The sequence below is a fragment of the Cucurbita pepo genome, chromosome 15, assembly GCF_057944985.1.
Source record: "Cucurbita pepo subsp. pepo isolate OVF chromosome 15, ASM5794498v1, whole genome shotgun sequence".
Classification (NCBI taxonomy): Eukaryota; Viridiplantae; Streptophyta; class Magnoliopsida; order Cucurbitales; family Cucurbitaceae; genus Cucurbita; species Cucurbita pepo.
Genome location: NC_141812.1, coordinates 7,971,816 through 7,999,764, shown reverse-complemented (window position 1 = coordinate 7,999,764; position 27,949 = coordinate 7,971,816). Strand labels below are relative to the sequence as shown.

Sequence of the window (27,949 nt, the reverse complement as noted above, 5' to 3'; positions counted from 1 at the left end):
CGATAGACCGACATAGGACACAACCCTAAGAGCATGAACATGATATTAATATACATATTCACGAGCATGTGGTAATGTAACAAATAGATGAAACTAGAGGATTGTGTCAGAAGAGATGATACGGTGGACATTAGAGGGATTTCATGCATGTTGTATGTTCATAAGCATAGAGATACTTCCTCAAAGACGATGAGTGCGAACACGCACAGTATGATGATGAGTGTGTTCATGGGGAGCATGACACCAAGGGGTTCAGCTGACCTCCAAACGTCGCTACAGATTAGCTTGACCGGAGAGGGTCCAGGGGGTGTGCAAGCCCCTTGGGGATTCACACTCGCACGTGTGGGTCGTGGGTAGGGAAGTACTACACATCCAAATTAGTCCAAGACTAGAGGCCACCCCAAGAGAATAAAGATAAGTCCCAAGAGCATGATTGCATGTGTTTGCATTAACATGACCCCTATAGTGGGATCACTTACCGAGTATTCTTCGATACTCAAGATGTGTGTCATATCATTTTTCAGGTAAAGGCAAGACGCTCATATACAGATGACAGCGGCATCGCAAATAGAGACGGTGGCACGTGCATAGGATAGTCACATATTTAATTTCTTAGTCTTAGGTTAGAATAGGATGATTGCATTTCATCATTTAAATTATTTTATTTTGTAATTGTTTTTATTGTTTTAAATTCCAGTGTTTTTGTTCGAAACACCTAAGATCGAAAGTATTTTCTAGAAATTTAAGGTTGTTCTAAATGTTTTCAAAGTACATGTTATAAATGATGTTTATTTAAGAGTTGTATTTCCATATCAAGAGACATCGATAACGACTCTAAATATATAAAAATTTAGGGTGGTTACATATAATTTTTTTTTTTCAACTATATAAGTTTAGTATTGTTTCTCTCTCTTTTATAACTCTATTTTCTTTTTTCAATTAGATATATTTTATGGGTATAATTAATTAATTCAAATTATAATTATAATTATAATTAATAAAAAATAAATAAGTATTCTATTGTAATAATTATTTTATATATACATTAATTTTTTAATTATTTTTTAATAAATTATTAATATTGTATAAATTTTATAATTATATTTCATTTAATATAATTTACACCACTATATTACAACATTCAATTTTATAAATATAAGTTGTTATCACATATTAACTTCAACTTCGTGTTTCGAAAAAAATCTTGAAGTCTCTAAATTTTCATCTATTTAAGCCCTTCGAGTTGTCGATAAGGACCGAATGACCTAATTATTTAGGAACCGAAACGAAGGAGTTAAAAGACGAAAGTAATGAAAGAATTTTTTTTAGATGTAGAGGGAAGAGGGAGTGAGTCATACATTTAAGCCATCAAAACCACATTGTTTATATGTGAGAGACTGCTTCCTTGGACTAATCACGATTGCACAATCCACTGATACCTAAACATTCATCCAAAAGTCGCATTAAAATCCAAAAGTCACATTAAAATTGTGTCAAATTGTGTCAGATTGTAACTCTATTTTTTAATTGGTCTGATTGATTCGATCAAAAAAAATGTCAACAGTCAAACTGAATTGAATTTTTAGACTTTCAACCAAAAATAAATAAATAAATCTAATGCAACTCAACTTTTATGGTTTGAGTGGATAGTCTGAATTGATCAGATTTTTTAAATCATTACTAACAGTTAGGTAACTTGTATATGGTTAGATAACACTTTCTATCTCACTTATGTTCTTCGTTCTTAACACAAATCTTTTTAATAGTTCGTATTACCATACCCTATAATACAATCATACATCAAAGGGTTTTCGTTAAAATGAGTTTAGTTCGATCATAATTGGGTTTTCGTTAAAATGAGTTTAGCTCAATCGTAATTGGGTTCTCATTAAAATGAGTTTAGCTCGATCGTAATTGGGTTTTAGTACAACTATCCAAATCTTTTCTAGTCATGCATAATGTGGCCTTGAGGATTTAGAAATGTGGGGGAAAAAGAGCATTAGAATGATGAAATTACAAGGATGTCCTTAGAGAGATTAGTGGTACCTGAACGCCGGGGGAATCAAAGGACAAGAGGCGGATCTTAGCGGCGACATCGCCGAGTATCCTCAGCTCCACACGGTCGTTTAACGAGGCGTCACGGATCAAATCAGCGGCGTCTGCTTGGAGGAGGCTGACACGATCGACGGCGATGGTGGCGTCGACCTGGCGTTGGCTATGTGGGTCTTGAAAGAATCCGGGAATTGAGGCTCTCCCAAGTGGAATCCCTCGGTACATGACCGTGAACCGAGACTCCCCGTACTTGATTCCCACTCTGTTGGGGTTAACGGCGGTGAAAATCATTCGAATGTTGAGGGAAAGGGAGGCGGCGGTGGGATTGGGAGTGGTTATGTTCATGTACTGGATGCCCACCTGCTGGAGATCGAATTGGGGCTTCTTTGGCTTTAGGGCGAGGACGACGACAAGGACAACGGCGAGGATTAAGAGAGCTAGGAAGGAGAAGAGGAGGAACAGGCAGCAGCAGCAGCCCTTGAAGGAGGCGGAGGAGGAGGAGGATCTGGGGATGTACGGAGGGCGGCTCTCGGCGGCGCCTCTTGATGACGGCATGTCTTTTCGGGTTTCAAATTCAAGGGGTTGTGCAGCAGCACTCCAAGTTGTGGACTCAACCATATTATAAATCAAATGTATTTTTATAGCAACTTCATCTACTACTCTAACCGTACAAATATTAACTCTCAAAGTTGGAAATAGTCCTTCTGACCATTGTTTTTTTTTTTAGTTTTAGATGAAAAATACTCTTCAACTTTTAATAATATTTCAAAAATATTCTTAAATTTTAAAAAGTTTCATTAATACCTATCAAACTTTTTAAAAAAGTTTAAATATATTCTAACTGTCTGTACTATGTTTAAAAAATACCCTTGAAAGTTTATTATAAATTGTCATTCAAGGGATGTGGGATCTAACAATAAAGTTGTATTGGTTGAACACTAGAATTGAAATACAATACATATATCATAAATTGTCATTAATAGACATTGATTCGAATCTTATTCATAAAAGTCACGTGTACAAACATGAGTAGAGATATAAATGAAGGATATTGAAAGTGTTTGACGAAATTATTAGTTTGATAGGTCTTTAAACTTAGCCATACCACTTATGGACGAGCTCGTATGTCTTTGCAGTGTCATTCTTAATGTAAACTTCGTCATCTTTTACAATCTACGTGCAATAACCAAAGACACATCTCTCAGTAAGCCAAGAGAGGTAGCCCTCAAAAGCACATCAAAGGTCAAAGCGACCATTTTGGCTAACAAAAGTGCACCAACGTCGATAATGTTCGTAGCTAAATTCTCATTTGTAGAATTACCATGAGTTTCAAGAGACGAAGTTGATTGGTTATTCAAAATGATTGGCTTCAAAATGCTTCTACAAATGTCAAATTAGTATAAAAGGCGAAAGTTCTCATCTATTTATCCTATATGAAAAAATTGAATTCCATTTCATATAATTATGTTCACACGTTCTCAATCAGTCAAGCTTCCAAAATGTAGGCATATTAAATCGCCTACAAAAGTTATTATTACTCAAGCAAATTAAAGAACAAGACATAACAGGCAAGAGTTCAGATAATAGTCCAAGTCCATTGCTAACAAATATTATCGTCTTTGGACTTTCCGTTTCTAGCTTACCCTCAAAATTTTTAAAAGGCATCTACTGGGAGAGGTTTCCACACCCTTATAAAGAATGCTTTGTTCTTTTCCCCAACCGAGGTGGATCTCGCAATCCACCTCCCTTTGGGGTCCAGCATCCTCAGTGGCACTAGTTCCCTTCTCCAATCGATGTGGGGCACAACGTTCTCACTGGCACACCACCCGCTGTCTAGCTCTGATACCATTTGTAACAACCCAAGCCCACCGTTAGCAAATATTGTTCTCTTTAAGCTTTCTCTTCCGGGCGTCCCCTCAAAGTTTTTAAAATGCGTCTACTAGGGAGAGGTTTTCACACCCTTGTAAAGAATGCTACGTTCTCCTCCCCAACCGATGTAGGATCTCATAGTTCACAACTCACCTAAGATTGAAATCAAGTCACATATGATTTATCGAAAGAAATATTAATCTTCTCTATTGATGAATTTGTAAAGATAGATCAAATATTTCGTGGTCCAATTTGATATCCTCACTTACGTGCTTCCACATGAACAATTTAGTCTAAATACATACGCTCTAAGCTTCATACGTTCCAAGCAGCGTAGTCTGAGTCATGAACATGTTGCACCGTGGGAGATCTTAAGAGTTTCTTGAGTTTTTGTGTCTAAGTATCTTGGTCCCTTATCCTTGAGTGGTACCTAGCATTCTTCTTACCTGGGTAGTTGTAGAGCTTGTGGGGTATTGTCCTTAGTTCTCAATCTTGTAAGTGTTTAAGTTTCATAATTCCTTGATACAAAAGTTGAAACATACATTCATAAACATATGAACCCATCATAATAACAAGCCTGAGTTATTCTAGAAAGGCATAGAGTCGTAATGAATTCATTAGAGGATTCTAGGAGAGTCTTGAGTCTTGTGGTGTTTCCTTTAGGTGTTACTTGAGTCCTAACTTGGTTCAGGTTTCAAACTTACTCTAATCAACATGAAATCTCATATATATTTTCATGTCCTTAAGAATAGGCCTTATAGAAAGTAGTAGGTCATTTAGTGCACCGATAGACCTTGAAATATCATAAGTGATATGGGCTTTTTGCTCATTTTACTCCTAATTCTTGGTTTTGATATTTAACGTGTTCCAATGGCTTTCAAACTCCAAATATCATCAAACATCATAATATAAGATCTATTAGAGTTTCATAGCATTCAAAAGTCATCTAGGTCATGAACCGAAGGTAAATTACCTTAGGGGCATTATAGTCATTTGACATCATTACTTGCTTTAGCTAATTATCCTTATCCAACGACTACCAAGTTTCATATATAACTTTAGCATGCCATAATATGCTCATTATTGAAAATTCATGGGCAGCGAAATGTTGGTGTTAATATAACACATGCGGAAGCAATTTGGATCTTAGGCACTTTTAGAACATCAATTATTGTAAATAACTAGCATGTTCATAAGTATTAAAACTTAATGAGTTTAAATACTAACCTTTTGTAGTTCAAACTCCTTTTGCCTCACGAACCGGTTTCGAACCACCACTAGTGTCTTCTCCACTATCCTCCGGCCTTAGAACGAGATTGTGGAATCCGGTGAGTGACTAAACTTGGGAGGGATTTTGTATATGTGAAAGAGAGTGTTTGTGAGAGGTTTTTCTCAAGGTTTTTTTTCATCAAGATGAAGAAGAAGATTCCAAGTATCATGATCACTCTATTTAAAGAGTCAATGAGATCACCAAATTTTGACACTTAAAATTCCACTCAAATGTTTGGGATTATGTGGCAAGCATGCATGTTTGAGTTAACCAAATTTTGACACTCAAAATTCCACTCAAACTTGTGGGGTTTATTTGGCAAACATGCAAGTTTGGTTAAACCAAATTTTGACACCTCAAAATTCCACTAACATGGATTTTTCCATTAGATGAAAGTCAACATTTTGACTTTCTTCATTTTAATTCAAAAATTAATTTGAATAATGAATTTCAAAGTAAGGTAACATTAAATGATTAATTAAACTATTTAATTAATATTTAATATTAATTCAAATGCCAATCACAATCAATTCCGACACATAATTGATTAAGATATTTAAATCTTATTTAAATATCTCAGATTCTCTCTTTTCGTTTAATTCGTAAATAAAACAAAATTGCGGTTAAATATATCGTATATATGTAACGCATATTCCCTAACTTGAATTCGAACACTTCGAACTCACTCGTCACACTGTTCTATGGTTTAGTCCGATATGAGCTAGCAGAGGGACCTAATGGACCTATAGATCATGGGCTCCAACGATCCAAGATTAACCGATTAAACTCATTAACTTGGTTAACCAACATTCGTTAACTACTAGGACACTCCACTATAGCCTAGTAGTTGCACTCCCCTCACTATAGATATATTTCTGTCCATCTGATATAACCATGATTAGTAAGTCGATCCTTCACAGGTTGTTCGTAACTAGAGCTGGGTCAATTTACCGTTTTACCCCTGAAGTTACTTCTTGTTCCTTATGTCTCACTGATCCTCTAATGAACAATTGGTTTGTGGTCCAACCAGTAAACCGAATCCCTCTCAGGCCAATGAGAGGGTGTGGCCCCTTGTTCAAGACCTGGAGTCAGTGCTTAAGGGAACTACCTTTCTTCTATCCCTAAAAGTGGGTAGGAGTGAATTCCGTCTTGCACCCCACGTCCCCAGCCATTCACCCAGTCTTACCCCTGAAATGGGAGGCCTGTTGAGTCGGCGAACTAGAGCCACTCTCACCCATGCAAATCTAAGGATAATTCCGAATAAACAGGAGTTCATGGTTAGCTCAGGATTAAAACCGAGTTACCTAGGTTATCGAATGAAAAGAAAATCAGTCTCAACAGTAAACAACTTTATAAAGTGAGAGTGGTTTTCTTCATGGTCCGATCTTATGCAATACTCATTGCATAGGACGCCCCCACTCACATGTCTCCACATGTACAATTTAGTGATCACATTGTTTATATCATATACAAAAGTGGGCCGCATCCATAGTGTCCCCAGAATAAGGTACTCAGCCTTATCCTTATACTATAGATCATTTTGACTATATACTTGAACTTGATCCACTCTTATGTCTCTACATATAGTTCAAGTAATCATACTATAGCCAGAGTGTTCTTAGTTTATTGGATTTAGATTAATGATCGTAAAGTTCACTTTATTCAATAACAATTTTTTACTGAATAAACATCAATAATAACTTTATTGAAAATAGAATATATCTTTGTTTACAAACTATGAGTTTTAGGACATAAAACCCCACACGAAATTCATTTAGTGGGTTATTTTAACATTATTTAAATTTTGAGCAATTTAATCGATTCAGGGTCTTAAATCTTGGTTCTTGGTGTTTTTCTCTCATATATACTCAATTTCATACTTGCTTGAAGATTCATATAGAAATTCAAGCGATTCCTACAAGTATCTCTTAAGAAAAGTCTAAGATGGCTACTTACCTCGTTGGCGACGTTCGAGACCTCCGTTCTCGAGCTTCTAGTATCCAAATTACCTCAAATTTTCTTACACAGATTTTTTTTTTTTTGTGTCTAGTTTCTGGAACCATAAAAAAAAAAAATTCATGAGAACCAATCTGGAAAAGGGTTAAGATTGAAAAAAACCAAGGAAAGATTGGATTGTGGTTTGACATGGCCGGTTCAACTGAATCAGCCACGTCATTGTCTTCTTCCTCTAGATAGGAAGAAGATGAGCGCGTCCTCTGTGTTGGCGTCTGAAACTCATCTTCTACAGCTCCATTTACAACATTTCTTCCCTCGATTTTTTCATGAAACATAAAGATGGTGTTACAAGTAAAATCTAGGGTTGATTTCATGCCTTATTGTGGATTGTAACCTAAGATATTTACCCTCCAAAGTTTGTCAAAAATCATGTTTCCCGCCCGAGTTCTAAATAAGGGATCTTATTGTGCAGCAGATTCTAGGATTTTCAAGGTTCGATTTCTTCACGGAACTTCTTCCTTATCCACCCTCTAGCTAAAGGAATTGGTTTGGAGGAACGACTTTGAGCATGAAACTTTAATTTTAGAGAATCGTCCTCGGTTTGCAACTCGCCTGGAAACGTAAAATTTTCTTTTCTTGGGCAGCTCATTCTATAATATTTTAGCTCTCGATTCCTTCATCAAAGTTATCCAATTTGAAGGAAACGTGACTATAGATAGGAATTCGATATTTACCCCCAAATTCTACCCGAAATGGATTTTCTTCAATTGGACACGTTTCTGAGGTTATTTCTTTTCGTAGGCTTCTATGAAAACACTCCTTGGAGGTGTAAAAGCTTATTGTGATTGTCCTTGCTTGACGAATTATCATGTATCCTAGGATTGAATTTTTTGAGTTTTCCATGAAGCTCTTCAATGGCGGATTGGATTGGGGGAATGGTTTCTAGGCATTATCAACGCTTGATTGCTTCAGACAGCTTGTGGTTAATGTTGTTTAGAAACTGTAGGAACAAGTTTGAAGAGAAATGGTGGGGAATTGCTCTCGAATTTGGAAGAAATTCGAGAGTAGGAGACCAAAAATCTAAATGCTTATTGCTTGTGATTGGGAGCTCGATTCAACTTGATTCTTGTTCCATACTATTGCTCTAACTTCAGACTTTATAGGGGAAACATACACCGACATTGAAACCTCCAGAATCTTCGTGATTTGAAGATTGAATTTTCTGGATAATCCATTGCAAATATCCTCTTCGATCAACGAGCTACCGACTTTCAATTTGAATTCTCACTGTTAGGTGTAGTGATCTGTGAACGTTCTAGATTGTGCCCAATTTTGGAGGAGATCCAGTGACTAGTTTTTTAGAGTCGATAAATTTTGTGCATTAGGTCATTATGGAGGTTCTGATTCTTGGGAGAAGATCATTTTTCCCTTGAGCATCTTAAATTCCTTCTAGATGAGGAATTGAAAATTGGAAAGTTCCTACAAAATTGAAAAAATGACAATTTTGTCGTTTAAGCTCACTTTTTCCTTTCGATTCCTTTTCCAAATACCTTAAATCCATAAAATTATTTGTTAGGACATAGAAGTAATTTTTTTTAAGATCTTTGTCCTACTTAATCCCTTAAGTTTCTTTCCTTGGATCGGATCCTTGGGTCTTATACAATCAAATTATTCTTAATTTTATAAATTTCGAGAGTTTTTAATTTCTTGTGGCATAGGCCATAACATACCTTCTTAAATCTCATAAATTCTGAACCCATCGGTAATATTTATAAGTCATAAAAAATAACATGAAGTCATAATTCTAGAAGGGTCTTGGATGTTGGGCAAGGATCAAGGTTTTTTAGGCCTTTAACTTAGTTTAGGTTCCAAATTTGCTATGAATAACTTATAATCTTGAATATATCTTTAGGTTCTTATATTTATGCCTTACCAAAAGTATTGAGTCATTTGGATGATGTTTAGACCTTGAAATATTTAAAGAGTCTTGGGGACATTTTAGTCATTTTACACTTTAATTCTTTTTTTAGCTTCTATCCCAATAACTTTAAAACTACTCATTACTCATCATGAAATAAGGCCTACCATAAAGTTGCATGGTATTTGGAGGTCATTTAGGTCTCAAACAAAAGATAATGGTGGTAGGAGTATTTTGGTCATTTTGCATCCTAAACTTGGTTCAAGCCCCAAACATGATCCAATGATTCTAAAACTTAAAAAATCCTTAGAAATCATGGAATAAGGTATCTCATAAAGTTTGATAATATTTGGAGGTCATTTGGATCATGAATCGAAGTTAAGTTACCTTAGGGGCATTATGGTCATTTTAGATCATTACTTGTTTTAGCTACTTAACCTTGTCTAACAACCACTAATTTTTATATGTAATCTTAACATTCTATAATATACTTAGCATTAAAATTTTATGGGCAGCGGAGCTCATTTAATGGGTTATTTTAACATTACTTGAATCCCGAGAAAACTTCTCGGTTCAGAGCCTTAACTCATGGTTCTTCGTGTTTTTCTTTCATATTCGTTTCATTCGTATCTAGATTAAGGTCCATATTAAAGTTCAAATTATTCCAACAATTATTTCTTAAGAAAAATCTAAGATGGCTACTTGCCTCGATGTTCACGTTCAGGTCCTCGATTCTCAAGCTTCCGGTATCAAAATTGCTCCAAATTTTCTTTATTAGATCTATCTTTGGTCTAGTTTCAGCAACCATAAAGAAATTCATTAGAACTAAATTAGAAGGGCTCCTCTTCTTTGGGTTGCTTGAACATCATGATTTTTTCTAATTTTATACCTCTAGTTTTACCCTCGTAAAGCTCTGTATGGACCTTGAATTGAGTCAATTTCTTCTAAAAATATTTAGATGAAGTTTCAAAGAAGGGTTAGAGACCAATTTCATACCGTTTCGTGATTTGTAGCTCGATGGATACCCTTCCAAAGTTTGTCGAAAAACATGTTCTTGTTCCGAATAAACCTAGAAAACTTTTTGTTGGTTGGGATGTTCTAAAACTTATCAATCCCCGAATCTCTTCATGAAACTGGTTGGAAGTCCCATATGGAATGTGTAGGAGTTCGTAGGAGGGGAAACGAGGAGTTGGTAGAAGGAAAAATGATTAACCATAGCCCTCAAATTTCGAAGAAATCCGAGGAAGAAAAACTCATAATCTAAAAGCTTCAAACTCGAGTTTTAGGAATTCTTATCACTCGATCTTGTCATAAAATATTGCACATAATTTCTTATTTATAGATGAAGCTTGCATCGCCATTGATTGTTTCGTAATGCTGCTAAATTTTCTCTTTTTATTTTAAACACTTCTAAAATACTCTCTGAAATATCTACTTCGATAAGGGTGCTGTCGACATTGGTTTTTCATTTCAACCGTTAAATCTAAAAAAAAATTATATATATATTTGGGTGGGACAAATGGTTTTACCGTCTAAAAAATAATTATGACAAGATTTTGTGTGGAATTGTGCATGGAGTAAGGACTTAATAAACTATGTGAATATAAAAAAAGTACCAAAAAAGGAGTATGACACAAACCTTAAGGCCACTATAGACACTAAAAGCCATAACTTGCATGATATATACCAAACATGTTTTGTGTATGACTCCAACTCAAACTGTATAAGATAAAAATACCCCTAATGATCTTGAAATTCATGAACAATGATGTATTTTAGGGTCATGGATTCTAAGCATGCCATAAAGATAGGATGTGTTACCATTATGCATTACCCTAGGGTTAGCTCTGCCTTCGGCATTGAAACATCACTCTTATAGAATCAAAACTTGTTTGATCACACACGCCGCCTATGCATGCATGTTTAATCGTGTGCGACACAACAACGTTGAATCTCATCGTCATCTAGGTTCCCAACAACACGACCCTTGCATCGTGATGCAAACTCATGTCTCGAGATAGCTCGACAATCTTTGTTTGTTCGAACAGATTTGTTTGGACAGTTTGGCCGAGTGGTCTAAGGCTCCAGATTTAGGCTCTGGTCCTATAGACAGTTGTTAGCACATCTAGTGTTACGTTTTGTTGTCAGCATCACGATTTTAAAACGCGTCTACTGTTGAGAGAGTCTGGCCCTACTCCGACAATTGCATCGTGTCACGGTCATACTTCTTCAATTGTGCGACCTCGTAATCTTGACACGCTCGCAAAAAATCTTAAGGAATACTCAATCCACATTCACATTTTTCACCTGGCTTTGTGGCTTTGTGGAACCTTAGGCAAGGTTTGCCTTCGGCATTGAAACATCACTCTTATAGAATCAAAACTTGTTTGATCACACACGCCGCCTATGCATACATGTTTAATCGTTTGCGACACAACAACGTTGAATCTCATCGTCATCTAGGTTACCAACAACACGACCCTTGCATCGTGATGCAATCTCATGTCTCGAGATAGCTCGACAATCTTTGTTTGTTCAAACACATTTGTCGGGACAGTTTGGCGGAGTGGTCTAAGGCTCCAGATTTAGGTTGTGGTCCGAAAGGGCATGGGTTCAAATCCCACAGATGTCATTTATTGTAATTAAGCCTTAAGACAGTTGTTAGCACATTTAGTTACGTTTTGTTGTCAGCATCACGATTTTAAAACGCGTTTACTGTCAAGAGAGTCTGGCCTTACTCCGACAATTGCAAATTGCATTGTGTCACAGTCATACTTCTTCAATTGTGCGAGCTCGTAATCTTGACACTCGCAAAAAATATTAAGGAGTACTCAATCCACATTCACATTTTTCACCCAGCTTTGTGGCTTTGTGGAGCCTTAGGCAAGGTTTGCCTTCGGCATTGAAACATCACTCTTATAGAATCAAAACTTGTTTGATCACACACGCCGCCTATGCATGCATGTCACAGCCCAATATTTTACTACAGACCGTGACTAACGGCACGACACAATTGCACAAAGAGATTTAAATATGAAATAAAGAAAATCATCAAATTCCAATAAAGTTTGGTAAATAAATTTCAAAAGAATGCAAATATAAAAATAAGGACTAAGACTGGACTGACGCCCCGGGACAACCCATTCCTCTATGACACTTCCCGTCTGATCATGCCCACTCTTGATCGACGCCTCGCACTCCTGAAAAAAAAAAAAAAAAAAGGAAATTATAGCAAGGATGAGTATAAAAATTATACTCAGTAAGCCACCTACTTGTAGGCTCCCTTCGCATCTTAATTTAACAGGTTGCCACGGTTTCCTATTTCGGTTCTAGGACATCTGGTTCTAATCTTGGTCCCTTGGGGCTTGCCCCTTGGGTTTCACTGGTTCTTCGTTCTTTCATTAAACGCCTAGAGGTCCTTTATGCCAAGCTAATGTGGTCGGTATCTCTCTATGAGGTGCTACCTCTACATGGCTATCTGGGACTACATGGTACCTAGCCTAGGGGTGTGCTGAGTACCCCTACGCCCATTTAGTCCCCCTATGGAGGGCGCGATCCAACCCGTTCCCATGCAGCTAATGGGCTGTACGACGTGGGGACACATTTCCTATGCGAAATGGCTAAGAGCAGTAAGGACTGATCAGGGACCCCTTGGTCCTCCCACGAAGCTATAGATACCGTTCACACGCTTGCAATACATGAACACTTCGGGGTACCTTCTTGCCGTGGTAAACCGCTAAGTGTCTAGGGGAAAATTAAGTCTGACTAGAGCGGCATATCGCTCCTAACAGAAATTCCCTAATCTTATCATAGAAATGGGCCTTAGCAATTAACAGAGGGTGCATGCAATCTTCTTCTAACATCATAGTATGTAATTAATGCAAACTAGGCATACCGGCTCAACGGGGCGATGACCTCCATCAAGCACCCAGAGCACGAAGTTCGCGCTCAATGGGGTGAATTCGTCCATCAAGCACCCGAAACCCGGCATACACAATCATAACATAAATTAACGCATGCATACATACAGTGGAAACTTAAAGCATACAGCAACACTCATGTAATTTACCCAATATAAACACAACAGTTAATCTGACTAATAGTTTACATGGAGAGCTAATCTGAAGCAGGACCACTAGCATGCATGCAATCTGAGCGAATCCAGTATTTCTTCCTAAATACCGGGTGGTGACTTACCTGGTTGACGCGTGCCCTTTTGCTAGTGTTTCTTTGCCCGTGAGGTGTCCAAAAATACTGGTTTCTTTAAATTAGGCCCCTATTCACGTAAAAACAATATTAGAACTGGAACCGGGACAAAAATTGGGCACACAGAAAACAACCGGGCCAAATTGGCCGTTCCACGCGCGCTCACGCGCCAGCTGCGTGCTGGGAGTGTGTAGCCACGCGCGCGGGAAGGCGCCAGTCGCAGGCTGCACGCGCACCTGCCACGCGCGCTCGCTTGCACGTAGTCGCGGTCGACCAGCCCGGCCCGGTCCGGTCGGTTCGGCTCGCGTTGCGGTTCGGCCCGGCTTGCAGGCGACACGTGTCGACGCATCGCTGGAGCTGCGTTGCTCCAGCCGATGATCGACGCGTGTCCGGCGCCTGTCGCCTCCCTCCGCCGCTCGCCGGCCTTTTTTTTGTTTTCTTTTTCTTTCTTCTTTGTCCTCTGAAAACCGAAACCCAATCTATTTTTTCCAATTTTCATATCTTTCGATCCGTAAATCGGATCGATATGATTCCTTCGGCAAAGTTCTAGATCGTGTTACAGGCTACGTCCTAGTATTTTTCTATAATTTTTTCTTAACTATCTTATGATTTAAGAACGTTGGAAGTTCACTCACCGTTCTCGGACGACGCTCGGATCTCCGCCTTTGGGTTGAGGTCTCGGCCAAACTTCTTCACAGACCGTGCGTGAGTTGTTCCTAGTTGATGATTCACGTAGGGGAAAACTCAGATCTGAGCAATGTCATTCAGAAACCTTACCTCGCGAAATGTTCTTAGGTTTTGACGGAGGGTCGGCCTTGCTAGCCTCTCAATCCTTGTACGAGTCTCGTCTGGAGATGGATTCCGGCGGTGGTCCGTTAATCTTCCCGGCTGACTCCTCTCTAATTTCTCTCTAACTCCTTTCTTTTGCAGGGAATCTGGCGGGGTTCTCCTTAAACCCCTATTAGGGCTGGAGGGGCAAAATAACCTTTTTGCCCCTTAGTTGACTTAGCCCCCCGCTTTTTTTTTTTTTTTTTTTTTTTTTTTTTTTGGCGTTACAAATTCTTCCCTCCTTAGGAACTTTCATCCCCGAAAGTAGCTATCTCTTGGAAGAGTTCGAGATAAGTGTTCCTCATATCCTCTTCTCGTTTCCAGGTTGCCTCTTCCTCACGGCGGTTACCCCATGAGACCTTTACCAAGGGAATATCTTTATTACGCAACCGCCTAGTGTCTCGAGCCAAAATTCTGCTAGGCTTCTCCTCGTAAGACAGATCTTCTCGAAGAGGAAGCCTCCCATGCTCGATTACATGAGTAGGGTCGGGAGTATACTTTCGCAGCATGGATTCGTGGAACACATTGTGCACGGCGGCAAGGTTCGGTGGTAGGGCAATTCTGTAAGCCACAGCCCAACTCTGTCTAGAATCTCGAAGGGGCCTATGAACCTTGGGCTCAATTTCCCTTTCTTTCTGAACCTCAACACCCCCCTCATAGGGGCCACCTTCAGGAACACGTGGTCACGCACCTCAAATTCGAGGTCCCTTCTACGCACATCTGCATAACTTTTCTGTCGACTCTGTGCGGTGAGTATTCTCTGCTTGATTTTCTGCACCGCTGCGTTGGTGACCTGGACCAACTCTGGTCCTAGTAGTTGCTGCGTGCCTACCTCTTCCCAAAACACAGGTGTTCAACACCTACGCCCATACAGTGCCTCGAAGGGGGCCATCTGAATGGTCGCTTGATAACTATTGTTGTAGGCAAACTCCATTAAAGGCAGATGTTCATCCCAGCACCCTGCGAAATCTAAGAAGCAGGCTCGCAACATGTTCTCTAAAACCTAGTTCAGCCTTTCGGTCTGTCCGTCCATTTGAGGATGGAATGCTGTACTGAATCTCAACTAAGTTCCTAGTGCCTTCTGAAGACTCCTCCAGAACTGAGAGGTGAACCTAGTGTCCCGGTCTGATACTATGGACACTGAGCTCACTGATCCACTCGATATGTGGACTTTCCTGGAATGAAGTGGGCTGTCTTAGTCAGTCTGTCTACAATTACCCAGATGACGTTGAAACCCTGCTTTGTCTGTGGCAATCCCAAAACGAAATCCATATAGAGTGCTTCCCATTTCCACTGAGGGACGCTAAGGGGCTGTAGCAATCCTGCTGGGCGCTGCCTCGGGGCCTTCACCTGCTGGCAGGTCAAGCAACGGCTTACAAAATCCGCTATGTCCCTCTTCATTCCGGACCACCAGTAAAACCTTTTCAGATCCTGATACATCTTCGTACTTCCAGGGTGGAACACATAAGATGTATCGTGGGCTTTGGTCATAATATCTTTTAAGATTCCCTCGTCTCGGGGAACGCACAGGTGGTTTTGCCATAGATGACCCCCGTCTGAGGAGATAGAATACCCTACTGGCCTCTCTGTCTCAGTCTAACTCCACACTTTACTGAGGTGTTCATCAGACCTCTGAGCGTCGATAAATTTCTTTCGTAGGGTGGGCTGTATCGTTAACTGTGCCATCTGAACATTACCACCTTTAACCACCACGTCTATCCCAGCCCTCTTTATCTCATCTTGTAGTTTTTCCTGTGTGGTGATCATCACAAAAGTATGCACAGCCTTCCTGCTCAATGCATCAGCTACCACGTTGGCTTTGTCTGGATGGTACAAGATCTCTATGTCATAATCCTTTACCAGTTCCAACCATCGCCTTTGTCTCATATTGAGCTCCTTCTGCGTGAATAAGTACTTGAGGCTCTTATGATCAGTGAAGACTTGTACTTTTTCCCCATACAGGTAGTGCCGCCACGTTTTTAGAGCAAATACTACCGCTGCTAACTCGAGATCATGCGTGGGGTAGTTTCGTTCATATTCTTTTAATTGTCGAGAAGCATATGCTATCACCTTACCTTTCTGCATGAGCACACACCCCAAGCCTTTCCCTGATGCATCACTATACACCACGAGATTACCTGACCCGTCTGGAACTGTAAGGACTGGTGCAGTTACCAACCTCTTCTTGAGTTCCTGGAAACTCTGTTCGCAGGCTTGAGTCCAAGCAAAGGGCTTGCCCTTCTTGGTTAGCTGAGTCAGCGCTGAGAAAATTTTGGAGAAATCCTTAACAAACCTTCTGTAATAACTAGCTAGCCCAAGAAAACTCCTTACCTCTGTGACTGTGGTCGGCTGTGGCCACCTCATCACTGCTTCTATCTTAGCTGGGTCCACTGTAATTCCCTTGCTTGACACCACGTGACCCAGAAATGCAACTTCAGACAACCAAAACGCACACTTAGAGAACTTGGCATACAACTGTTGGGCTCTCAGTATTGTCAAGACTTTTCTGAGGTGTATTTCATGATCTGCCTCTGACTTAGAGTATACCAGAATGTCGTCGATGAACACTATGACAAAGGTGTCTAAGAATTCCTTAAACACCCTGTTCATTAGTTCCATGAAAACGACTGGTGCATTGGTAAGGCCAAAGGACATAACGAGGAACTCGTAATGTCCATAACGACTTCTGAACGCTGTCTTGGGTATATTCCCTTCTCTGACCCTCAACTGATGATACCCCAACCTTAGGTCGATTTTCGAGAAGACTGTTGCTCCCTGTAGCTGATCAAACAGGTCGTCAATTCTCGGGAGAGGGTACTTATTCTTTATAGTGACCTTGTTTAATTCCCTGTAATCAATACACAACCGCATGGACCCGTCCTTCTTCTTGACAAACAGAACAGGGGCTCCCAGGGTGATACACTGGGTCGGATGAAACCCTTATCCATCAACTCCTGTAACTATTCCTTCAATTCCCTGAGTTCTGCAGGTGCCATCCTGTAAGGTGCCTTGGAGATCGGCACCGTTCCTGGTTCTAAATCGATCCCAAAATCGACTTCCCTAGCTGGGGGCAAACCTGGGAGATCCTCTGAAAAGATATCTACGAACTCCCTGACGATGTGTACCGATGAGGTTTTTTGTTTGTTACTATTATCTAAGGTTACGCTGGCTAGAAATGCACTTGCGTCACTACGAATCAACTTCTTAGCCCTTAGCGATGTTATAACGCTTGGGACACCTTTGGAAGTGGCTCCCTTGTAGGTATGCTGTCCCCTGACGGGAGCCTGAGAGTCACTATTCGAGTCTTGCAATCTATCAAAACGCGATTCTCGCCTAGCAAATCCATATCCAAGATGACATCGAAGTCTTGCATGCTTAACACTATCAGTGTAGCTTCGACGACACGCCCTGATATTGTTACTCCACCTCCCTTAACCCTATGGGTAGCTAGCAACAACTCGTGAGAAGGGGTAGACACTGATAGGGTAATCTCTAAAAGTTCTTTCTCTATATGTGCTAGCTCTACAAACTCTTTAGATACGAATGAATGTGTCGAACCCAAATCAAACAACACTAATGCAAGATGACCAAATACGGGTAGCGTACCTGTGACAACTGCGTCAAGCTGGTCAGCTTGCCTGGCTGTTGTTGCATGGGCTACAGCTCGCCCCTACTGATGTTAGCCAGCTGATCGTTTCTCTGAGGGCAATCCACTGCAAAGTGCCTTACCTGACCGCATCTGTAGCAGGCGCTTGTTCCTGCTCTGCATTCCCCCGTGTGAGGACGCCGACAATTAGGACACAAGGTCATGTTCCATACTTGGGCTCTCCTTCGCCTATCAGTGCGGCCACGAGGTGGTCTGCCAGTTCTGGGGTGGCTAGGGTATGTCCCCTTTCCCTGGGTTGCAGTGTGGGATGATTGTGCTATTCCCAACTGTAGCTTGTCGGTACGGGGTGAGTCGAGCAGGGTTGCCACTTGAAGGGCTTTCGTATAGACAAAGGATGACTGGGATGCCACATTCCCCCTTAGTTCTTCCCTCAGGCCAGCGATAAATCGTTCGCCCTTCAACTCCTCAGAACTAACATTGGCTGGAGAAAACCTTGCCAGCCTATTGAACTCCAAGTCATAATCCTCCACTGATCTGTCTCCCTGTTTCAATGCGAGGAACGCTGCCTGCATTTTCACTCTAGCAGTGATTGGGTAGTATTTGTGGAGGTATGCGTCTTTAAACTAACACCATGTAATAAACTCTCCTTGTGGTACAATGGTTTTCTGAGCACCTTTCCACCAAAAGTGCGCTTCTCCTTTCAGCATATATGTCCCACAATGAACTTTATAATTTGGTAGGCAGTTCATAAAATGGAAGGCCGTTTCTATGGCCTCTAGCCAGTTCTCGGCGGCAATGGGATCCACCTTGCCTCCGTCAAATGAAGGCGGTTTATGCCTCTGGAAATCTCTTAAGTAGCGGAACTCCACAGTCATAGTCCCTAAATCCTTGCCCCCTTGCCCTGTTGACTGATTAGACATCATGGTCTGAATCATCTGGTTCGTCAGAGCCTGATTTTCCATCGGCGTCATCATGAACGTCTGAAACATCTCAACTGAGGGCATGGCTAATGGTTGGTTTAGCGGGACTGCTGTACACGGGGTTGGATCCGATGGGGCCTCCTCGGAGAAGGGAGTAGTAAGGGGTATATCAAGCAGCCTTCGGGCCTTGGCCTTCATTTGGCGTCTTTTTGATCTTGATGGCTGTGGTACCGTCCCCTCGCTAGTTTGGGGCATATCCCCAACCTCCTCCTGAAATTCAGGTTGTTCCTCTTCAGGTGTTGGAACCGAGGTGTCCTGGACTTCCTCTCTTCTACCCCTTATGGGTCCTGGCCCTACATACAGTTCGCGTCTCTTTGGTGCCATTATCTACCACAATTGAAAAAGGAACTATGGTCACAATTCATTCATAGCACATCTCCTAGGTAATGTGCGATATAATGCCATAGTCTGTCATGGTATACTCTATAAATACTAACTTAGCCTTTGTTTCTATGTTTCCGTCGCGTGGGAACGTCTGGTCGTGAGCGGCATGTGATTGACGAGCGAAGTCACAGAGGACACGACTCTCTATCCTAAATGTCTACAGGACCTGTAACCTGGCTGCTCTGATACAAAATTTGTCACAACCCAATATTTTACTACGTACCGTGACTAACGACACGACACAAATGCACAAAGAGATTTAAATATGAAATAAAGAAAATCATCAAATTCCAATAAAGTTTTTCGAACGACAACCACAGAACACAAGACCGTTGGAAAATAAATTTCAAAAGAATGCAAATATAAAAATAAAGACTAAGACTAGATTGACGCCCCGGGACAACCCATTCCTCTATGACACTTCCCGCCTGATCACGCCCACTCTTGACCGACGCCTCACGCTCCTGAAAAAAAAAGGAAAACATAGCAAGGATGAATATAAAAATTATACTCAGTAAGCCACCTACTTGTAGGCTCCCTTCGCATCTTAATTTAACAGGTTGCCACGGTTTCCTATTTCGGTTCTAGAACATCTGGTTCTAATCTTGGTCCCTTGGGTTTCACTAGTTCTTCGTTCTTTCATTAAACGCCTAGAGGTCCTTTATGCCAAGCTAATGTGGTCGGTATCTCTCTATGAGGTGCTACCTTTACATGGCTATCTGGGCTACATGGTACTTAACCTAGGGGTGTGCTGAGTACCCCTACGCCCATATAATCCCCCTATGGGGGGCGCGACCCAGCCCGTTCCCATGCAGCTAATGGGCTGTACGACGTGGGGACACATTTCCCATGCGAAATGGCTAAGAGTAGTAAGGACTGATCAGGGACCCCTTGGTCCTCCCACGAAGCTATAGATACCGTTCACACGCTAGCAATACATGAACACTCCGGGGTACCTTCTTGCCGTGGTAAACCGCTAAGTTTCTAGGGGAAAATTAAGTCTGACTAGAGCGGCATATCGCTCCTAACAGAAATTCCCTAATCTTATCATAGAAATGGGCCCTAGCAATTAACATAGGGTGCATGCAATCTTCTTCTAACATCATAGTATGTAATTCATGCAAACTAGGCATACTGGCTCAGCGGAGCGATGACCTCCATCAAGCACCCAGAGCACGAAGTTCGGGCTCAATGGGGCGAATTCGTCCATCAAGCACCCGAAACCCGCTCCTAACAGAAATTCCCTAATCTTATCATAGAAATGGGACTAGGCATACTGGCTCAGCGGGGCGATGACCTCCATCAAGCACCCAGAGCACGAAGTTCGGGCTCAATGGGGCGAATTCGTCCATCAAGCACCCGAAACCCGGCATACACAACCCTAACATAAATTAACGCATGCATACATACAGCGGAAACTTAAAGCATACAACAACATAATTTACCCAATATAAACACAACAGTTAATCTGACTAATAGTTTACATGGAGAGCTAATATGAAGCAGGACCACTAGCATGCATGCAATCCGAGCGAATCCTACAAATATTTGTTCTTAAATACCGGGTGGTGACTTACCTGGTTGACGCGTGGTCTTTTGCTAGCGTTTCTTTGCCCGTGAGGTGTCTAAAAATACTGATTTCTTTAAATTAGGTCCCTGTTCACGTAAAAACAGTATTAGAACTGGAACCGGGACAAAAATCGGGCGAACAGAAAACAACCGAGCCAAATTGGCCGGTCCACGCGCTGTGAGTGCGTAGTCACGCGCGCAGGAAGGCGCCAGTCGCAGGCTGCACGCGCGCTCTCTTGCGCGTAGTCGCGGTTGGCCGGCCCGGCCCGGTCTGGTCAGTTCGGCTCGCGTTGCGGTTCGGCCCGACTTGTAGGCGACACGTGTCGACGCATCGCTGGAGCTGCGTTGCTCCAGCTAATGGTCGACGTGTGTCCGGCGCCAGTCGCCGCCCTCCACCGCCCGCCGGCCGTTTTTTTTTTCTTTTTCTTTCTTCTTTCTTGTTTGTCCTCTGAAAACCGAAACCCAGTCTGTTTTTTCCAATTTTAATATGTTTCGATCCGTAGATCAGATCGATATGATTCCTTCGACAAAGTTCTAGATCATGTTACAGGCTACGTCCTAGTATTTTTTATGTAATTTTTTCTTAACTATCGGATGATTTAAGAACGCTGGAATTTCGCTCACCGTTCTCGGACGACTCTCGGATCTCCGCCTTTGGGTTGAGGTCTCGGCCAAACTTCTTCCTATACCGTGCGTGAGTTGTTCCTAAGTGAAGATTTCAGCATTTTAGGATTGATTCACGTAGGGGAAAACTCAGATCTGAGCAATGTCGTTCAGAAACCTTACCTACGAAATGTTCTTAGGTTTTGACGGAGCGTCGGCCGCTAGCCTCTCAATCCTTGTACGAGTCTCGTCTGGAGATGGATTCCGGCGGTGGTCCGTTAATCTTCCCGGCTGACTCCTCTCTGATTTCTCTCTAACTCCTTCTTTCTTTTGCAGGGAATCTGACGGGGTTCCCCTTGGATTTTTTTTTTTTTTTTTTTTTTTTTTTTTTGCGTTACAATGCATGTTTAATCGTGTGCGACACAACAACGTTAAATCTCATCGTCATCTAGGTTCCCAACAACATGACCCTTGCATCGTGATGCAATCTCATGTCTCGAGATAGCTCGACAATCTTTGTTTGTTCGATCAAATTTGTCGGGATAGTTTGGCTAAGTGATTTAAGGCGCCAGATTTAGGCTATAGTGCAAAAGGGTGTGGGTTCAAATCCCACAACTGTCATTATTTTAATTAAGCCTTAAGACAGTTGTTAGCACATCTAGTGTTGCGTTTTGTTGTCAGCATCACGATTTTTAAACGATTCTAGCAGATATTATCTATTTTTGCTTATTATGTATCGTTGTCACCCTCTGGATTTTAAAACACGTCTACTGTCGAGATAGTCTGGCCCTACTCCGACAATTGCATCGTGTCACGGTAATACTTCTTCAATTGTGCGACCTCGTAATCTTGACGTGCTCGCAAAAAATCTTAAGGAGTACTCAATCCACATTCACATTTTTCACCCGACTTTGTGGCTTTGTGGAACCTTAGGCAAAGTTTGCCTTCGGCATTGAAACATCACTCTTATAGATTCAAAACTTGTTTGATCACACACGCCGCTTATGCATGCATGTTTAATCATGTGCGACACAACAACGTTGAATCTCATCGTCATCTAGGTTCCCAACAACACGACCCTTGCATCGTGATGCAATCTCATGTCTCGAGATAGCTCGACAATCTTTGTTTGTTTGAACACATTTGTCGTGACAGTTTGGCCGAGTGGTCTAAGGCGCTAGATTTAGGCTCTGGTCCGAAAGGGCGTGGGTTCAAATCCCACAGCTGTTATTTATTTCAATTAAGCCTTAGGGCTGTTGGTTAGCACATCGGTTCTAGGCACATATTATCTATTTTTGCTTATTATGTATCGTTGTCACCCTCTCGATTTTAAAACGCGTCTACTGTCGAGATAGTCTGGCCCTACTCCGACAATTGCATCGTGTCACGGTAATACTTCTTCAATTGTGCGACCTTGTTATCTTGACACGCTCGCAAAAAATCTAAGGAGTACTCAATCCACATTCACATTTTTCACCCGGCTTTGTGGCTTTGTGGAACCTTAGGCAAAGTTTGCCTTCGGCATTGAAACATCACTCTTATAGATTCAAAACTTGTTTGATCACACACGCCGCCTATGCATGCATGTTTAATCATGTGCGACACAACAACGTTGAATCTCATCGTCATCTAGGTTCCCAACAACACGACCCTTGCATCGTGATGCAATCTCATGTCTCGAGATAGCTCGACAATCTTTGTTTGTTTGAACACATTTGTCGGGACAGTTTGGCCGAGTGGTCTAAGGCGCCAGATTTAGGCTCTGGTCCGAAAGGGCGTGGGTTCAAATCCCACAGCTGTCATTTAGTTCAATTAAGCCTTAGGGCTGTTGGTTAGCACATCTAGTGTTACGTTTTGTTGTCAGCATCACGATTTTAAAACGGTCCTAGCAGATATTATCTATTTTTGCTTATTATGTATCGTTGTCACCTTCTCGATTTTAAAACGCGTCTACTGTCGAGAGAGTCCGGCCCTACTCCGACAATTGCATTGTGTCACGGTCATACTTCTTCAATTGTGCGACCTCGTAATCTTGACACGCTCGCAAAAAATCTTAAGGAGTACTCAATCCACATTCACATTTTTCACCCGGCTTTGTGGCTTTGTGGAACCTTAGGCAAGGTTTGCCTTCGGCATTGAAACATCACTCTTATAGAATCAAAACTTGTTTGATCACACACGCCGCCTATGCATGCATGTTTAATCGTGTGCGACACAACAACGTTGAATCTCATTGTCATCTCGGTTGCCAACAACACGACCCTTGCATCGTGATGCAATCTCATGTCTCGAGATAGCTCGACAATCTTTGTTTGTTCAAACACATTTGTCGGGACAGTTTGGCCGAGTGGTCTAAGGCGCCAGATTTAGGCTCTGGTCCGAAAGGGCGTGGGTTCAAATCCCACAGCTGTTATTTATTTCAATTAAGCCTTAGGGCTGTTGGTTAGCACATCGGTTCTAGGCACATATTATCTATTTTTGCTTATTATGTATCGTTGTCACCCTCTCGATTTTAAAACGCGTCTACTGTCGAGATAGTCTGGCCCTACTCCGACAATTGCATCGTGTCACGGTAATACTTCTTCAATTGTGCGACCTTGTTATCTTGACACGCTAGCAAAAAATCTTAAGGAGTACTCAATCCACATTCACATTTTTCACCCGGCTTTGTGGCTTTGTGGAACCTTAGGCAAAGTTTGCCTTCGGCATTGAAACATCACTCTTATAGATTCAAAACTTGTTTGATCACACACGCCGCCTATGCATGCATGTTTAATCATGTGCGACACAACAACGTTGAATCTCATCGTCATCTAGGTTCCCAACAACACGACCCTTGCATCGTGATGCAATCTCATGTCTCGAGATAGCTCGACAATCTTTGTTTGTTTGAACACATTTGTCGGGATAGTTTGGCCGAGTGGTCTAAGGCGCCAGATTTAGGCTCTGGTCCGAAAGGGCGTGGGTTCAAATCCCACAGTTGTCATTTATTTCAATTAAGCCTTAGGGCTGTTGGTTAGCACATCTAGTGTTACGTTTTGTTGTCAGCATCACGATTTTAAAATGGTTCTAGCAGATATTATCTATTTTTGCTTATTATGTATCGTTGTCACCCTCTCGATTTTAAAACGCGTCTACTGTCGAGAGAGTCTGGCCCTACTCCGACAATTGCATTGTGTCACGGTCATACTTCTTCAATTGTGCGACCTCGTAATCTTGACACGCTCGCAATAAATCTTAAGGAGTACTCAATCCACATTCACATTTTTCACCCGGCTTTGTGGCTTTGTGGAACCTTAGGCAAGGTTTGCCTTCGGCATTGAAACATCACTCTTATAGAATCAGAACTTGTTTGATCACACACGCCGCCTATGCATGCATGTTTAATCGTGTGCGACACTACAACGTTGAATCTCATTGTCATCTAGGTTGCCAACAACACGACCCTTGCATCGTGATGCAATCTCATGTCTCGAGATAGCTCGACAATCTTTGTTTGTTCAAACACATTTGTCGGGACAGTTTGGCCGAGTGGTCTAAGGCGCCAGATTTAGGCTCTGGTCTGAAAGGGCGTGGGTTCAAATCCCACAGCTGTTATTTATTTCAATTAAGCCTTAGGGCTGTTGGTTAGCACATCTAGTGTTACGTTTTGTTGTCAGCATCACGATTTTAAAACGGTTCTAGTAGATATTATCTATTTTTGCTTATTATGTATCGTTGTCACCCTCTCGATTTTAAAACGCGTCTACTGTCGAGAGAGTCTGGCCCTACTCCGACAATTGCATCGTGTCACGGTCATACTTCTTCAATTGCGCGACCTCGTAATCTTGACACGCTCGCAATAAATCTTAAGGAGTACTCAATCCACATTCACATTTTTCACCCGGCTTTGTGGCTTTGTGGAACCTTAGGCAAGGTTTGCCTTCGGCATTGAAACATCACTCTTATAGAATCAAAACTTGTTTGATCACACACGCCGCCTATGCATGCATGTTTAATCGTGTGCGACACAACAACGTTGAATCTCATCGTCATCTAGGTTCCCAACAACACGACCCTTGCATCGATGCAATCTCATGTCTCGAGATAGCTCGACAATCTTTGTTTGTTCGAACACATTTGTTGGGACAGTTTGGCCGAGTGGTCTAAGGCGCTAGATTTAGGCTCTGGTCCAAAAGGGCGTGGTTTCAAATCCCACAGCTGTCATGTATTTTAATTAAGCCTTAAGACAGTTGTTAGCACATCTAGTGTTTTACGTTTTGTTGTCAGCATCACGATTTTAAAACGATTCTAGAAGATATTCAAACATCACTCTTATAGAATCAAACGCTCACTCTTACAGATATTCAAACGCTCGCAAAAAACCTTAAGGAGTACTCTATCCCCATTCACATTTTTCACCCGGCTTTGTGGCTTTGTCAAGCCTTCGGCAAGGTTTGCCTTCGACATTCAAACATCACTCTTATAGAATCAAAACTTATTTGACCGCACACGCCACCTATGAGTGCGACACAACAACGTTTAATCTCATCGTCATCTCGATTTCCAACAAGACGACCCTTGCATCGGGATACAAGCTCTCGTCTTGAGATAGCTCGACCGTCTTTGTTAGTTTAAACACAGTTTGGCTGAGTTGTTTAAGGCCCTAGATTTAGGCTCTGGTATAAAATTGCGTGGGTTCAAATCCCACAATTGTCATTTAATTTAATTTTTGGAAAGCTTTAAGCCCGCTGCTAGCACATATTTTCTTTTAGCTTGTTATGTATCGCTTTCAACCTCATGAGTTTTAAATTCGTCTACTATGGAAAGAGTCTAATCCTACTTCGACCAGTGCATCGTGTCACGGTTATACCTCTTTAAATGTACGGCCGTGTGATTTTGACACGCTCACGATAAACCTTAAGGGGTACTCAATCTCTATTCACATTTTTCACTTGACTTTGTGGCTTTGTCTCTCGAGGGACTTCACTCTCGAGCTACATGTCGAAACTCATATCAAAATTCTGACTTCTAAGGTTATGTCGCAAGGCCAAAACTCGACCCTCTTTGAGCTTGTCTTCGACACTTATGTTGTCTCGTTCTCTTTTAACTTGTTTATTCCTCAACTTAGCTTCAATTCATTATCTAGGTGTGTTGCATAATGCACCGTTCTCCTCGGTCGCATTATGAGACTTCTCAATCTTGGCCCTCTTGTTGCCGGATGGGTGCCATTTGAGGGTCACCCCTTGTCTTTCTTGGGAGTGGGGCTCACAACCTACATTCTCAAAGTGAGGTTGTGAAGTTCTCCCCCACTTAACTTAGTAATCATCCTCAATGACTTTCTCGAGGACACATAACCTTCTGTACATTGGGCGGCGGTCAATCTCACTTCTTAAGAGTGAAGACTATCCCCACAGACTAACACGAGTTCTTCCAGCATGTTTTGTCCTAACTCACATGCACTCTAGAAATTTTTTTAGGAGGTCATCCAACATAGAATTGCTTCAATTCCCAGAGTACGTGAGGATGCTTTACCCACGAGATCTCCCAGAGTACGTGGCTAGTGCATCTCATCTAGGTGAAGGAAATATAAGGTTCGAATGTGACATTCTACTAAAAACATGGTGTAGGGCATCCCACCTAGAAGAGGAAAATATGAGTCTCAAGAAGCACGACGTGGTGGAAGATCTCGAGTCACTTTAGGCATGAATAGAGTATCACTCTTAATAAATATTCCTTTGCGATATGGTCACGTTATCAAAAGCAAATCAGTGTTGGACTTTTTAAGACACAAGTCCATATCAATAGTGTCATGTAGATAATAGAGAATTCGTTTGACCACTGCCCACTGTACAGAAGTTGGGTTGGACATGAACTGGTACACTCTCTTGACACAAAAGGATATATCAGGACGTGTCAGAGATAAATATTGGAAAGCACCAATGACACTCTGATAGCGAGTAGTATCCTCAAGCGAGAGCTTTTCACCACCATCCAATAACAACTCACTAGGAAGCATAGGTGTGGGCACACCTTTGGAGCTAAGCATATTGGTTTTGGACAATAAATCTTGAATGTATTTTTGTGTCAGAACAAGTCCATTGGAAGTATGGCAGAGCTCAATCCCAAGAAAATAACTCAAAGTGTCGAGATCCTTGACTGCAAAATCATCTTGAAGTCGTGTAAGAAGTTTCTCAGTAGCCTTAGAAAATGAGCCGATGATAATAATGTCATCAACATAGATAAGGATACAAATTTGAATGCCTGTCTTGTTAAAAATGAAAAGAGAGACATCAACCTTTGAAGGTGTAAAATCCAGCTATAATAGTTTGGAGCTAAGGCGAGAAAACCAGGCACGCGAAGCTTGTTTGAGGCCATAAAGCGAATTATCGAGCTTGCAGAGATAACCAGGATCTTGAGAATCCAAAAATCCAGGGGGCTGCTTCATATAAACATCTTCATTAAGAAAACCATGAAAAAAACATTTTGAGTATCAATCTGCCGAATAGCCCAACCACGAGAAATAACAAGAGTTAATAAGAGATGAATGGTAGTAGGCTTAACAACTGGACTGAAGGTATCATCATAACCAACGTCATACTGTTGTTTAAACCCTTTAGCAACCAGGCGTGCTTTGTAACGATCAAGAGAGTCATCTGGCTTTAGCTTGAGTTTGAAAACCCATTTGAAATCAATAACGTTAAGATCAGCACAAACCACAAAATATG

At 41.4% G+C, this 27,949-nt stretch overlaps 2 protein-coding genes and 6 non-coding genes across 8 annotated transcripts; 6 read left to right on the top strand and 2 right to left on the bottom strand.

Annotated features, from left to right (window-relative positions):
• Positions 1–1,196: 1,196 nt before the first annotated feature.
• Positions 1,197–2,697, bottom strand: LOC111811938 (uncharacterized). The gene is made up of 2 exons (XM_023699012.2): positions 2,047–2,697; positions 1,197–1,439 (listed from the first exon to the last, which is right to left on the bottom strand). Exons 1-2 carry the CDS (start codon positions 2,668–2,670, stop codon positions 1,353–1,355), a joined length of 711 nt encoding a protein of 236 aa, XP_023554780.2. The 5' UTR covers positions 2,671–2,697; the 3' UTR covers positions 1,197–1,352.
• An 11,644-nt stretch (positions 2,698–14,341) lies between these two features.
• Positions 14,342–15,539, bottom strand: LOC147789249 (uncharacterized). Its single transcript, XM_087118256.1, has 3 exons — positions 15,318–15,539; positions 14,791–14,931; positions 14,342–14,734 (listed from the first exon to the last, which is right to left on the bottom strand). The coding sequence occupies exons 1-3, from the start codon at positions 15,537–15,539 to the stop codon at positions 14,342–14,344; spliced, it is 756 nt and encodes a 251-aa protein (XP_086974382.1).
• A 6,853-nt stretch (positions 15,540–22,392) lies between these two features.
• TRNAL-UAG (transfer RNA leucine (anticodon UAG)) lies at positions 22,393–22,472 on the top strand. The gene has a single exon. It is a non-coding gene; the product is annotated as a tRNA-Leu (tRNA).
• Positions 22,473–22,964: 492 nt separating this feature from the next.
• On the top strand, positions 22,965–23,044 carry TRNAL-UAG (transfer RNA leucine (anticodon UAG)). The gene has a single exon. It is a non-coding gene; the product is annotated as a tRNA-Leu (tRNA).
• A 531-nt stretch (positions 23,045–23,575) lies between these two features.
• TRNAL-UAG (transfer RNA leucine (anticodon UAG)) lies at positions 23,576–23,655 on the top strand. The gene has a single exon. It is a non-coding gene; the product is annotated as a tRNA-Leu (tRNA).
• Positions 23,656–24,148: 493 nt separating this feature from the next.
• Positions 24,149–24,228, top strand: TRNAL-UAG (transfer RNA leucine (anticodon UAG)). Its single transcript has one exon. It is a non-coding gene; the product is annotated as a tRNA-Leu (tRNA).
• Positions 24,229–24,759: 531 nt separating this feature from the next.
• Positions 24,760–24,839, top strand: TRNAL-UAG (transfer RNA leucine (anticodon UAG)). Its single transcript has one exon. It is a non-coding gene; the product is annotated as a tRNA-Leu (tRNA).
• Positions 24,840–25,368: 529 nt separating this feature from the next.
• On the top strand, positions 25,369–25,448 carry TRNAL-UAG (transfer RNA leucine (anticodon UAG)). The gene has a single exon. It is a non-coding gene; the product is annotated as a tRNA-Leu (tRNA).
• Positions 25,449–27,949: the final 2,501 nt, after the last annotated feature.

Bases quoted from the DNA above. Each gene is read 5' to 3' on its own strand.
- LOC147789249 (XM_087118256.1), bottom strand. From the start codon at position 15,539: ATGTATCAGGATCTGAAAAGGTTTTACTGGTGGTCCGGAATGAAGAGG. The intron at 14,932-15,317 runs GTAATTGTAGAC...TTTTGGGAAGAG, and splicing joins AGGGTTTCAACGTCATCTGG to GTAGGCACGCAGCAACTACT. The intron at 14,735-14,790 runs GTGCGTGACCAC...GTTGAGGTTCAG, and splicing joins GAAGGGACCTCGAATTTGAG to AAAGAAAGGGAAATTGAGCC.
- LOC111811938 (XM_023699012.2), bottom strand. From the start codon at position 2,670: ATGGTTGAGTCCACAACTTGGAGTGCTGCTGCACAACCCCTTGAATTT. The intron at 1,440-2,046 runs GTACCACTAATC...ATGAATGTTTAG, and splicing joins TTGATTCCCCCGGCGTTCAG to GTATCAGTGGATTGTGCAAT.